This window comes from Hemitrygon akajei, chromosome 1, assembly GCF_048418815.1.
Source record: "Hemitrygon akajei chromosome 1, sHemAka1.3, whole genome shotgun sequence".
Taxonomy (NCBI): domain Eukaryota; kingdom Metazoa; phylum Chordata; class Chondrichthyes; order Myliobatiformes; family Dasyatidae; genus Hemitrygon; species Hemitrygon akajei.
This window is the reverse complement of record NC_133124.1, coordinates 193701272-193715779: the sequence shown is the minus strand read 5'-3', so window position 1 is coordinate 193715779 and position 14508 is coordinate 193701272. Positions and strand designations below refer to the sequence as shown.

The 14508-nt window shown below is 43.0% G+C and overlaps 1 protein-coding gene across 1 annotated transcript in view; it reads right to left on the bottom strand.

Moving 5' to 3' along the window:
- Positions 1 to 3180: 3180 nt before the first annotated feature.
- LOC140728366 (scavenger receptor cysteine-rich type 1 protein M130-like) overlaps positions 3181 to 14508 on the bottom strand; it is an 82263-nt gene continuing 70935 nt past the window's right edge. The window contains exons 10-14 of the mRNA XM_073047026.1: positions 14195 to 14506; positions 12959 to 13051; positions 12430 to 12537; positions 3633 to 3740; positions 3181 to 3275 (exon numbers count right to left, since the gene is read on the bottom strand). Of these exons, the coding sequence (XP_072903127.1) occupies positions 3181 to 3275; positions 3633 to 3740; positions 12430 to 12537; positions 12959 to 13051; positions 14195 to 14506 (716 nt within the window). The remainder of the gene's footprint in view (positions 3276 to 3632; positions 3741 to 12429; positions 12538 to 12958; positions 13052 to 14194; positions 14507 to 14508) is intronic.

The following is a 14508-nucleotide window of genomic DNA, read 5'->3' as shown; positions in this document are numbered from 1 at the left end:
GGTCAGTTTTATGGATTGGGTGTTGTGCAACGAAACGGAGAAGATTAGAGAGCTTAAGGTAAAGGAACGATAAGGAGGATGTAATCATATGTAAAAGAATTCGCACTAAAGTTGCAGAAAGAGATGGTAAATACAGTTGAATCCGTATCATAATGACAAAGGCATGAGTTAGGGGTTGGCCAGAATATATTGGAAGGAGGCAATAGCACAGATGACGACAGAGCAGCAATTACTGTACTTTCTGGGAGCATTCGAAAGGTACGGTATAGATACATCCCAAAGAAGTAAAGGCAATTTACTGAAAAGAGAGTCAATACCAACATAAAGGCTAACGAGAGGACATATAACTAAACACAATTAGTCGTAAGTTGTATGGTTGGGCAGCTTTGATAAACCAACAGAGGGAAATGCCGGGATACGAGGAAAATCCAGCCCAAAATGTTAAAGACGACACCAAGCGTTTGTTTATATATATATATATATATATATATATATATATATATATATATATATATATATATAATGCAACTGAGAGGCAAGATTGGATGGAGGACAGTTGAGAAATGATGTCGGAGAGGTAGTAATGGGGAATAGGAATATTGCGGGCGAACTGACTACGTATTTTCCATCAGTACCTACGGCGGAAAGCTTTAGCAGCATGTCGGAAGCTTCAAAGTTTGAGGGACCAGATGTGAGTGAATTTGCATTTAAGCGGGAGAAGGTGATTGCGAAGCTGAAAGGACTGAAGCTTAATGTCACCTATACCGGATGGTATATACACCGGGGTGTTAAAAGTGGTGGCTCAAGAGATTGTGGACGCATTACTCATGACCTTCCAACAATCAATGGATTCGGGCTTGGCTACAGAGGAGAGTCGCTTGATAAAATAGGCTAACGTTAGTCTGGTTTCCTTGTGAATGTTATGTATTGAGGCTTAAAGAATACCGTAAGGAAGATGCCACGTGCGGTACCCACTCAAAGTTAAGTGCAAATGGTTATTCAGGATGAATGCTATCATGGATAGAGCATTAGCTGGATGGCAGGAGGTAAAGTGTTAGACTAAAGGGAACTTTTTCTAGTGACTGTCACTGACTCCAGGGTTCAACAGGGATCTATTTGGGACAGCTCTTATTCTACCCTATCCGTCAATGATTTACATGATTGAATTAATTGTTCTGTTGTCAACATTTCGGACGAGACGACAATGGGTAGAACTGAAGGTAGAGTTGCAGATGTCGAAAGGCTGCAGACTAAAAGCTTAGAATATTTTCTAAATGTAAAGAAAATTCGAAATTTTGCGGTGCAAAGGGACTTTGGAGTCCGTATGCAGGATTCCCTGAAGGTCTATTTACAAGGCTACAATAATCAAGGTAAATGCAATGTTAGCATACATTTACAGAGGACTACAATGTAACAACAGGGCTATAATATTAAGGGTTCAGAATGCACTGGGGTGGCCTCACTTAGAATACCATGAGCAATTTTGGTCAACCTATCAGAGAAAGGATGTGTTGACATTGGAGAGGTTTCATAGGAGGTTCACACACTTGATTCCAGGATTGCAAGGCTTACCGTACGAGATACGATTGATTGATTTGTGCCTGTGCTCACTGGGAGTCAGACGAAGGCGTGTGTGGTGGGAGGGGGTGGGGACGATGGCCATCTCATTGAAATACATCAAAAGTTGAAAGCCTTCGATACAGACAAACTTTCGAGGATGTTTCATTTCCCTGGGGAGTCGAGGACTGGATAACATGATCTCAAAAATATGGACGTCCATATAGAATGTAGATGAGTATTAATGTCAGTGAAACTTTCTCTTATGTTCTTTGCGTTTTCTTTCATTCATGCCTTCAACAGCTCTCGACATCATTGGCAAGATAAACACTTTTTACCGTTTTCCGAATCGAATCATTCATTTCCCTCTTCCAATTCCTTCTCTTCTCGCTCTCCTGTTTGTTCCCCCTTTCCATTTCTCTCTCCATCACCCTCCCCCCTCCCACCACCCTCTCCTCACTCCTTCACTGTCCGTAGATTGGCTTGTGTTTCGGACAAAATATGAACTTATTAATAAAATTATATATTTATTTAAGTTGCTCGAAGAATATACAAATTAAACAGCGACTGCCAACAGCCATCACAAAATAAAGCGCGATAAAGCCGTAAATGATTCATGTGAACACCCGAGGATGTCGTTAACAACTGTACAAAATACTGGAAAGTCCACTGCAAACAAATTCCTACAAGTAATATTTTACCGTTAGTAATGACCATGATTTCTCTTCTGACTTTTTGATATTCTGATTTTTTTTTATTTCTTCAGATGTATTTACGTTCAACTGAATAACGATGTTCTCTTGAAAATTATCGTACAAGATTCAAAGCAGATATTCTCAAAAACAGTCAGTTTTCTACTATTGGTATTTTTGCGAGAGCAGCCACAATTTGAAGATCTGCATGCTCATCCTTCTTGACAGATGAAAGAAAAGATCCTCCATCTGAGTCAGAACATTTCTTATGTTCTCTTGAAGACTTTCATGGGAAGATGGAACCGTGCACTTTCTGATAATCTACAAAGTAGACGCATTATATCGGATAAGTGTGGACTGGAATTAAATAACATTTGAAATATCAGTCTGCATTTTTACTTCATAGACGAAATTGTAAGGCATTGTTTATCCTCATTGAAATGATATAGAATCCTCAAATAAGCACAATTATGTGAAATTTGAAACGAGGAATACCAAATTCAATACGCGAGTGAGAGAATCGTATGACGAGGATTAACTATTGAAATTGAACGGCAATGATTCAATCAGCAGTGCAGATTTAATGTATCTCATCTGTATCGAAGGGCCGGTTGCTGGGGAGGGATGGCTGGAAGTAGTTTTAATTGACCGAAAAGCAATATAAAAAGAGAAACAGACGTGGGATATGCAATATCGTAGTGTCGCGTGATTCTGATGGGATTCCAGCATGACAACTTTTCCTGCGTGACTACAAAAGTGCATGTTGATCAGTTTCCCGGGACAGATATCTTTAAGAAAAACAAATTACCGATTGTGTACTTCAGAATCATAACCCGCGTAATGGTTTGTTACGCAGAATGTTTGTCACTACGCATATGAAGGAGTCTGCACTCACATTCGCTTTCTTGGTCATCTTGGGCAACTGTGAGCATTAGAGATTGTCGACGCCGTCGGTCATCAGGACCGGAGCATCAAGTGAATCAATGAGTTCATTTCCAGCGCCGCCATATTTACTGGAAGCCACACCTGGGAAAAAGTATAAATCAAATCGATATTCCGGAAGCGTACGTTGTACAGCGCACCCTGCTGAATGAAAGATATTCTCTTTGTTCTTTGTATGATAGGCATTTCAATGAAAGATCAAAGTTTATCTGTGCCCTGGCTATCAACAGCTTATTTTGCACGAACACTGCGCACTTTTTAAGTTTCAAAGCCCCACGTTGCAAAATGCAACGAAAACGAAATTGCATTTCGTTCAATTACACGCCTCACTAGTATACATAGGTAGGTATGCACCTTCCTTGATCCGTTTATATTCGCGACCAGCATGAGTTATACGTCGAAAATAAATTCAGAATCACAACACAAAAAAAATGCACCAACCACAAACACAGGGGTTTCCTTCAGTACATTCGGGTCCATGAACGGTGCCGGTAAAGGGGTCGCTGGAGTAATAATCGATTTGATTCATGGAATCAATGGAACCAAAGTCTGGAAAACAAAAAAAAAGGTTGCTGATAGAAAGATTAATTTTACCTTTGGAACAGAATTCATAAACCCTTCATCACTGTTATGATGCCATAGAGTGTTGTGGAGGTTCAACCCTTCCGTGTACCCGCAGTCGTGAAAAATCCGGGTATGTTTCGTGCACTACTTGAAACTTTTTGACATCTTTTCTCAATGGAAAGTGACGAAAGTTGCACATAATACTTAAGTTACTCTTCAACAACATTTCCACAGTTTCAGCAAAACATTTCAATTCCTCTACGTAGTACATTGACTTATGAATTCCAATGTGCCAGAAGCCTTTTTTATAACCCTATGTACTATTGACACATCTATCAGGGAATAATGCATCTGTTTTCCGAGTTCCCTCTGCTCTACAGTACTGCTCAGTAATCCACCGCTTGTGGTGTAAGTCTGACCATGTGCAACACCTCACACTTGTCTGTATAAAATTCCATACTCCACTTTCAGCCAATTTTTTTCATCTACTCAAAGAACTGCTACACGCTTTGACAAAGACAGGGGAAGAAAGAAAGACCATTACACCAGGGGTAAGCGCAGCGGCCATTGTTTGAGAGAACAGTGTTACAGTATGGATTTTGAGGCTTCGGTTTTTTGAGGCATCAGCAAGGAAAGGATTGAGTGAAAGAAAGCGACGAGCTGTAGATAGATCATCTTTCCCCATAGCTTATGTATTCTTCTCCCATCTTTTCTTTTGCTCAGTTAGAAAAGGATGGGTACTCCAGTCTCCCTCATAACTACACCTACGAGAAATGCATCCAACTGCAGCTTCTAACACACCGTGTTATGACATTCGAGCAGGATCTGTATGAACTCTATCATTCGGTAGGATGAGGAGCTGATAAATGCGATATATAGAGAGATAGTTACACCCAAGGTGCAGAGCGCAGGGAATTGTGTCAGTCCGGACCCATAAAGTTGTGAAGCAGCCTGTGCAAACTACCTCTGTGGACATGCCCCTCAACAGCAGGTAAGCCACGTGGGTTGCTGTCAGGGGACATGGCCTAGAAGAGGAAAATGACAGCGGCCAAGTCTCTGGAATTGAGTCCTGCTCTGTTACTTAGAAGGGAATGGGGGAGAAGAAGCCAGCTGTTGTGGTAACAGCAGGAGAGTCTGTAGACGAGAACGAGATTCCCAGATGTAATCTTGCTTCTCGGATCTCAGGCTGAGTCCTCAGCATTTTTAAGTGAGAGTGTGAACAGCCAAAGGTCGTGATCTGTGTAAGTAACAAAGACATAGAATGGTAGAGGGACGAGGTTCGCCAAAGTGAGCTCAGTGTGGTAGGTGCTGCTTTAATGGCCAGAGCATCCAGTGTTGTAATCATTGGATTGCTACTCGTGTCATTTGCTAGTAGAAACAGGGAAATCATACAGTTTAACACGTCGCAGAGGAGGTGATGTATGGGCGAGGTGATCGGAATAGAACCATAGAACCATAGTACACTACGGCACCGTACAGGCCCTTTAGCCCTCCATGTTGTGACGACCCATATAATCCTTAAATAAATGTACTAAGCCCACACTACCCCATAGCACCCTAATTTTCTTTCATCCATGTGGCAGTCCAAGAGGCTCTTAAATACCCCTAATGTTTTAGCCCCATCCCTGGTAAGTCATTCCAGGCACTCACAACCCACTGTCTAAAAATGTAACCCTGATGCCTCCCCTAAACTTCCCTCCATTAATTTTGTACCTATGCCCTCTGGTGTTTGCTATTGGTGCCTTGGGAAACAGGTACTGACTATCCACCCTATCTAGGCCTTTAATAATCTTGTAGACCTCTATCAGGTCTCCTCTCATTCTTCTACGCTCCAAAGAGAAAAGCCCCAGCTCTGCAAACCTTGCTTCATATGACTTGTTTTCCAATCCAGTCAACATCCTGGTAAATCTCCTCTGCACCCTCTCCATAGCTTCCACATCCTTCCTATTATGAGGTGACCAGAATTGAATACAATACTCTAAGTGCGGTCTCGCCAGAGATTTGTAGAGTTGCAACATGACTTCTCTAATCTTGAACTCAATCCCCCTGATAATGAAGCCTAGCAACCCATAGGCCTTCTTTACTACCCTACCAACCCATGCAGCGACCTTGAGGGATGTATGGATTTGAACCCCAAGGTCGCTTTGTTCATCCACACTCTTGAGGAACTGACCATTAATCCTGTACTCAGTCTTCTGGTTTGTCCTCCCAAAATGCATCACCTCACACTTATTCGGATTGAACTCCATCTGTCATTTTTCTGCCCAACTCTGCAGCCTACTTATATCCTCTTGTAACCTTCGACCACCAACAGCTCCATCCACAACTCCTCCAATCTTCGTGTCATCCGCAAACTTACTCACCATTCCTTCCGCCTCTACATCCAGGTCATTTATAAAAATCACGAAGAGCAGGGGTCCCGGCCCAGATCCCCGCGGCACTCCGCTCGTCACAGACCTCCAGACAGAATACTTTCCTTCCACAACTACCCTCTACTTTCTACCTTTTAGATTTTTTTTTATTCCAAACAGCCAAGGTTCCACTTATCCCATGCCTCATGACTTTCTGGATGAGTCTCTCATGAGGGCCCTTGTCAAATGCTTTGCTAAAGTCCATGTAGACCACATCCACTGCCCTACCCTCATCAATTTCTTTTGTTACCTCTTCAAATAACTCAATCAGTCTCATAAAACCATGCTGACTATCCATGAGTAGACTGTACTTCTCCAAATGCACGTAGATCCTATCCTTAAGAATGCTTTCATGTACTTTGCAGACCATCGACGTAAGACTCACCGGTCTATAGTTCCCAGGTTTCTCCCTAGTACCTTATTCTCCATATTTCACGATTACCTATTCCTTAATCTTCACATTGTCCAGCACACAGGCCCACTCTACTTCGAACTCATCCTGATCAAGATCCTTTTCACTTCTGAACACTGAAGCAAAGTATTCATTTAGGACCTCCTTAACCTCCTGCGTCTCCAAGCACATATTGCCCTCTTTATCCTTTCGTGATCCCACCTTCGTTTTTGTCATCCTCCTATTCTTCACATACGCATAGAACTCCTTGGGGTTCTCCTTAATTCTGCATGCCAAGGCTTTCTCATGCCCCCTTCGAGCTCTCCTAAGCCCTTTCTTTAGCTCCTTCCTGGCTACCCTGTATTTCTCATAAGCGCCTCCTACTTCCTGCTTCTTATATCTAACATATGCTTCCTTTTTCCTCTTGATGAGTTGCCTCACATGTTTCGTCTACCACGGTTCCCTTTTCCTACCATTTTTGTTTCCTTTTCTCAGTGAGACAAACCTATCCTGAACCCAGCTCAAGTGGTCCATAAACTTCCCCAACGTTACTTTTGTGCTTTCCCCTTTGAACATCTGTTTCCAATTTACTGTCGCTAGTTCCTGCCTCATCCCTTCAAAGTTAGCCCTTCCCCGGTTAAGCACTTTACCATTTTGTCTGATTTTATCCCTATGCTGAAGCTAAGGGAGTTGTGGTCACTCTCACCAAAATGCTCCCCCACCAAGAGGTCTGTCACCTGACCAGGTTCATTACCCAGAACTATATCCAGTATAGCCTCTCCTATCGTCGGTCGGTCCACATACTGTGTCAGGAATCCTCTTGAACACACCTGACAAATTCAGCCCCGTCTATCCCCTTTGCATTAAGAAGGTGCCAGTCAATATGAGGGAAGTTGAAATCACCCATAACTACTACCCTGTATTTCCTGCACCATTCTAAAATCTGCCTACTTATCTGCTCCTCGGTGCCTCGAGGTCTATTTGGAGGCCTATAGACTACTCCCAGCACAGTCATTGATTCCTTCCTCTTTCTGACTTCCACGCAGACCGACTCAGTGGACACTGCCTCTGCAGTGCCCTCCCTTTCTACAGCCGCGATACTATCACTGACCAGCAATGCCACTCCCCCTCCTTTTCTTCCTCCCATCCTATTCCTTTTGAAACACCTGAACCCCGGACATGCATCATCCAATCCGGCCCTGCCTCCAACCAAGTTTCAGTAACGGCCACTAGATTGTAGTTCCACGAGCTAAACCATGTTCTAAGTTCACCCACTTGTTCCTAATACCCCCAGGATTGAAATAGACACATTTCAAACCCTTTAACTGGCTAGAATCTTGTTCCGTCTCCTGCCTGTTATTCGTCATCAACTCAGAACCCTTAGCATCATGCCTTGTCCTTTTACCTTAATCCCTGCACTCACATTGTGATTCCCATTCCTCTGCCTGTTTATCTGCTCCTTGATGTCCCGAGGGCTATTTGGGGGCCTATAGACTACTCCCAGCACAGTTATTGATCCCTTCCTATTTCTGACTTCCACCCAGACTGACTTCATGGACACTCCTTATGCAGCATCCTCCCTTTCTATAGCCGTGATTATCCCCCCTTGGATTCAAGTGCAGCCCGTTCTTTTTGACAGGTCACACCCGCCACAAAAGAGGTCCCAATAATTCAGAAATCTGAATCCCTGTCCCCTGCTCCAAAGCCTCAGCCACGCATTTATCCTCCACCTCATTCTAATCCTTTTCTCACTGTCGTCTGACAAAGGCAGTAATCCCGAGATTACTACCTTTGAGGTCCTGCTTTTCAACTTCCTTCCTAACCCCCTGTAGCCTTCGTTCAAGACCTCATCCCTTTTCCTATCTATGTCATTGGTACCAATATGTACCACAACCTCTAGCTGCTCTCCCTCCCACCGCAGGATATCTTGGACGCGATCAAAATCATCCCGGAGCATGGCACCTGGGAGGCAAACTATCATCCGAGTTTATTTCCTGCGTCCTGTCTGAACCCCTGACTATAGAGTCCCCTATCACTAGTGCCTTTTTCTTCCTTTCCCAACCTTCTGAGCCACAGGGCCCGACTCTGAGCCAGAGGCACGGCCACTGTCGCTTGCCCCAGGGAGGCTTCCCCCCGCCAACAGTACTCAAACAGGAGTACTTATTGTCAAGGGCTATAGCCACAAGGGTACTCTCTAGTACCTGACTCTTCCCATTACCTCACCTGACTGTGACCAATTTCTCTGTCCCCCGTGGCCCCGGAGTGACCACCTGTCTGTAACTCCTCTCTATCACCTCCTCACTCTCCCTGACTAGAGGAAGGTCATCGAGCTGCAGCTCCAGTTCCCTAACATGCCCCTTAGGAGTTGCATCTCCATGCACCGGGTGCAGAAGTGGCCGTCCGGGACACCAGGAGTCTCCAGGACTTCCCACATCTGACACCGACCACAGAAAACTGGCATCACACACATTCTACCTCCTTTTGCAATCAACAACTGCCTCTCCTCGTCCCGTTCCCGTCGTCATCCCGCAGGCTCGCCTCTCTTTTCCGCCGAGAACTCAAAATATCTTCCTGCTGGAAATCCTTAGGTGCTCTCCTGCTGCCGCCTTCTTCCAAATGTTGGATTACCGTACTGTTGCCTAGGAACGGTGCGATCTGTCCAGAAAGTTCAGCTTGCAGCTCAACTGGAGAGGGGCTAATATCCTAGCAGGAAGGTTTGCTTTTGATGCACGCTGGGCTTGGGGATGGGAAAGGGAGTTAATCCAGTGTTGCACGTGGATGGGAACCAGAGTACCAAAACACAGATATTCTGGACACAGCATCCTCAGTGATTTAACAGCTCTGTTAAGAACAAAATTATTGCAACGGACAAAATTATCCTTTGGAAGATAAGATTGGTTGTCACAAGTCTAGGATTCAGAGGAGATTCACAATAACGATTCCTGCAATGTAACAGTTATCGCATGAAGAACGTTTGATGGCTCTGGGCCTGTACACTCCGGAATCTAGAAGGAAGAGGATTGATCTCATTGAATCCTTTCGAATGTTGAAACGCCCGGACAGAATTGATGTAGAACAGATGTTTCCCAGATGCGGGAGCAAAGGAAAAAAAGGGCACAGCCTCGGGATAGAGGGGCACCCAATTAAACAGAGATGCGGATATATTTCTTTAGCCAGAGAATAGTAAATGTGTGCAATATGTTACCACAGTCAGCAGTGGAGGCCAGGTCATTGGGCGTATTTAAGGCGGAGGTTGACAGGTTATTGACTAGCGACAGCATCAATGGTTACAGGAAGAAGATCAGGCAGCGAAGTTGAACAGGAGAAAAAAAAAACATATCAGCCGGATGCCGGAGCAGACTGAAGTGCTAATTGACCTATTTCTGCTCCCAGGTCTTATGATATTATGGTTGGGTGGGATCGGTGCTGGGCCTAGTCTTGTTTGTCATCTATATCAATGATCCCAATGAAAATGGGGATAACTGGAACATCGCAATTGCAGATAACACGAAGTTGACGGGTGTAGTGGATAGCAAGATAGCATATCAGAAATTGCAGCGAGATCTGGACCGACTTGAAAAATGGACTGAAGAATGGCAGAAGGAAATTAATGCAGACGTGCGAGGTGTTGAACGTTGTTAGAAACAACCCGGACATGCATTACACGGTCAACGGACGGGGACTGAGGACAGCGGAAGTACAAAGAAATCAGAGAATACAAGTTCATAATTCACTGAAGGTGGTGTCACGGGTAGGTACGTTCGTAAAGATAATATTTCGCACTTTCACCGCCTTATACCAAAGTATTGAGTACAGTAGGTGGATTGATATGTGGAAGTTGCAAAGGACTTTGCTGAAGGATAAATTGGAGTATTGTGTGCAGTGGTGGTCATCTACCAACAGGAAAGATTGAAACAAGATTGAAAGGATGCATAGAATATTTACAAGGGTATTGCCAAGGCCAGGATCTTGAGTTATCAGGAAGGAATGCATAGGTTAGGGCGTTATTCCTTGGAACGTAAAATATTGAAGGGACTTTAAATAGACCAATAGAATATTAAGGGGGTGTAGCGAGGGTAAATGTAAGCAGTGTTTTCTACGTAGATTGGGTGGGACTACAACTAGAGGTCGTGGGTTAAGGGTGAAATTTGAAATGTGCCAGGGGAATATGAGGGGAAACTTCTTCACTCAGAGGACCGTGAGGGCATAGAATGAGCTGACAGGACAAGTGGTGCATGTGCGCTCGATTTCAATGTTTAAGAGAAGTAAGCATTTGAACATGGATGGTACGGGTATAGAGAGTTAAAACCTGGTGCATATTGATAGGAATAGACAATTTAAATAGTTAGACACGAAATCGATGGGCTGAATGGACAGATTATATGCTGCATTTTTCTATGACTGTGATTGCTGTAACCATGTCTCACTGATGGATATAATTTATTCATCCTATGTGCTCACCGATGACCGAAGCTCATATGCCTTTCTTACAATGATTCTTGCTTTTAAGTATATACAACTCAGAATAATAGTCACACCATGCTCAACATTCGATCCCTGAATTTTTATGTTGGCTTAACAAGATTGATGCCACAAACACTCCATGATCTGCTTTTGAGCTCTTGTTCCCATTTCCCGGCAACATTAGTTTACATCACAAACACCACCGGCTGCCCCTCCCCAGCGTGCATCACCAGTAAGCCTTCCAAGAAATGTATTAGTCACTGGATGTATTAGTTCAGTTGCAAAGCGTCCCTTCTGTTGAAGTCCCAACTTATCTGGACGAGAGTACAATGATCCAAAAACTGGAAGTCCTCTCTCCGCACTATCTCCTGAACCACGCGTTAACCTATGTAATCTTCCTGTTTCTGACCTCAATAGAACATTCCATGGGCAGCAATCCGGAGATCACAATCAATGGGCCAAATTCTTCAACATAGCATGTAACACCTGAAACTCACTCCATTGGACCTCATCACCCTTTCTGCTAATATCATTAGCACTGACGAGGACTACGGCGACTGACTGCTTAGCCTTCCGCTTAAAAATGCTTTGGAGTCGTGGTACCCTGGATGCAACATGCTATTGGGGAATTCCGTTCTCATAGACACACCCCCCTGTCAATTCCACTGACCAATGAGTTTCCTATCAATACAGCTCTCCTAACCTCTTCCTGTCTTTTCCAGGTCATAGAACCGGAGTCAAAAAACAGCCCTTACCATTGTGACTGTCCTCTGCATGAACATCCCACCACCACCCCCCACCCCCCGCCATCCAACTCCGAGTTGGGACAGATGTCGTCAATGAAAGCAGCGACAGTGGTACTCCGCACTGGTCACTCCTGAGAGTTAGACTGATAATTGTGTCCTGCACCTTGGGTGCAAAAACCTCTTTGTAAGCACTGTCGATCAACCAATCAGCCTTCTGAGTAATCACCCATTTCCAGCTCTAATTGTTAACAGGGTCTGAAGGAAGTTGCACCTCTTGTGGGTGGAGTCATCGGGGATACTGGATGCTTCTCCGCCTTTCTATCTCCCGCATAATGAGTCTCGTTCTATCTTTGCCTGGCTTCCGCACTGCACGAACTGTGCAATAACAAAGACAGGAAGAAATTTTAAATGCAGTTGTTCTACATACACCCTCCATCACTATTCACTGAAAAGAGTATGAAGGAAAGTTGAAATTCTCACTCTAATGCTGGCCCAATCACATATGTTATCATGGGAATTCCATAATTAGCTATCTCAGAATTTTAATTTCAACGTTGAAGTATGTTTCGTTAACTTTTCCTGGTATTTGTTGAACTCTAATACCTTCTGAATAAAAGAACTGTTTATCGCCAGAAAAGTAAATAACAATTTGCAAAACACACCTGAATGTCCTGTAAAATCCAACTTCTTGATGCGAGGAGTATTCTCAATCTCTTCATAGATTGCTTGGTAAAATATATCAGGTGAGTTTACCCCTCCTAACAAGGCGTCTGTTGAAGTCAGAGTTGGGAATATCATGTTTACTTACAAGTTCAGAATTGAAGAATCAACTTTTCATACTCAAATCAACAATAGAAGATAAATATATATACTAACTTTGGTAAGAAAAGAACGCGTAAGATTCCTTCAGTACTGATCATATCTGCAAATATGGGCTAATTACCGAGTAATCGGAAAGATTCAATATAGGACATAATTGGATTATATAAAAATAATTGTTCATTTTCGATCGACTGCACTGATACATTACTTTGCAAATGACGACGAGGTGCTTATGACTGGATAGATGTGGGCACGATCTGTATGGTAACCTATACAAGCACGGACTTGGGGAAAAAGAGCAGTCATTGCTCTTACCAATAACTGAAATATTATTCTGAACAATAATACAGCGCAATGCTTGAATCTTACCTATTCTTGCTGACTGTCTTCTTATTATCATCTTCAATGCGAATAGCTCAGCCACGAGGACGATTCCAAGAGTAACACAGACAGCAACGAATACTTAAAATAAAGGTTATTAGATAAGTTTTAAACAGGAACTTCAATTTTAATTTTCACACTTTTGCAAAGAATATTATTTAAACTTAAGTACTGAGGTAAATCTGCGTATTCCCTAATTACTCGCAAAATAGGATTTGTAGAAAGATAGCGACTATTTCGTGGAAAGCAGCAGAGTTAAATAATATGGGTTATCATGAAGTTGGCCAAAAACACAAGTGGCTGCAAATATCGAGTGTAATAAACAACAATAGGCACACAAAACGTCCTGGGAATATCTTGAGGGAACAACAACGTTATATTTGCGAAAGAGGTATATATCCTGGAAACAAATAACCACTGATCCAAGTTTGCTCGTGATTTTCTACTATTCATAACTATTCCAATTCCCCTCCACACACCGTGTGGCAGCTAGACATGCACTAAAAATGCAGAGACCAAAGTAATGATATTGCAATATTGAACTACAACGTAAAGCATACCATTTGGACCAGAAGAGTTTCCACATTTTGCTCATCTGATCAACAGTCAGCTGCCCCTCTTTCAGCTCATGAGATTGTTAATATGTCACTTGCAAACATGGGGTTATGAAAAGATGAGCTGCTGAACTTTGTTGAGCGTTGGTTTACAGTGGTACTAGCTTTCAATATCTGTGTTATTACGCCACATCTTTTTTTGACTCCCAATTATACTAAAAAGTAAAAAGACTTTCCCCATCAGTAGTCCAATTTAATATTTATCTCTCAAAGCCGTCTGCATTCTCTCCCGGTCAAATGAAGTCATGGTCTATCAGGATAAACACGCTGGAAGCAAACTGATGATGCATTCTGTCACACCAAGAACATCCATCGAGATAGGGTAATTCTTGTAGTGTTCGGTGAAAATTGATAAGGCTCGAAGGGTCTTATTTTTCAGTTGTTCCTAGCTCCGAATTCTAAGTTAGAACTGAAATAATAAAGATATATATTTCAAAATCAGCTACCTGAAACGGTGAATCCATCGGGACTTCTGGGTATTGCTGTGAAGACAAATATTGGACAAATTTCAGCCTCTTCATATTTTTAGGATTTTATTTTTCAGTGGTTCCTATTCCGAATTCAACAAATTAGTTGAACAGAACATAAACATTTGCACAAATATACCTACCGGAACAAACGACAAAGACATCTTCCTTGTGATCACAGTCATGCTGACCGAGTGGAGAGGAAGGACAACTGGACAGAAAAGATTCACTTCCTTTGCATTTCACTTCATCCAGCCAGATATCACCGACGCCCTGATTATTTTTTTCCGCCACCGTAGTCCAAAGAGCAGAGCCACAACGTAATTGCCTGCAGACTACATCGGCATCTGCCAGGTTCCAGGAATCATCACATACAGTGCCCCAGGTATTATTGGAAAAGATCTCCAACCTTCCTGAACAATTGTTGTTACCGCTAAAAAGTCGCAAACTTAATTCT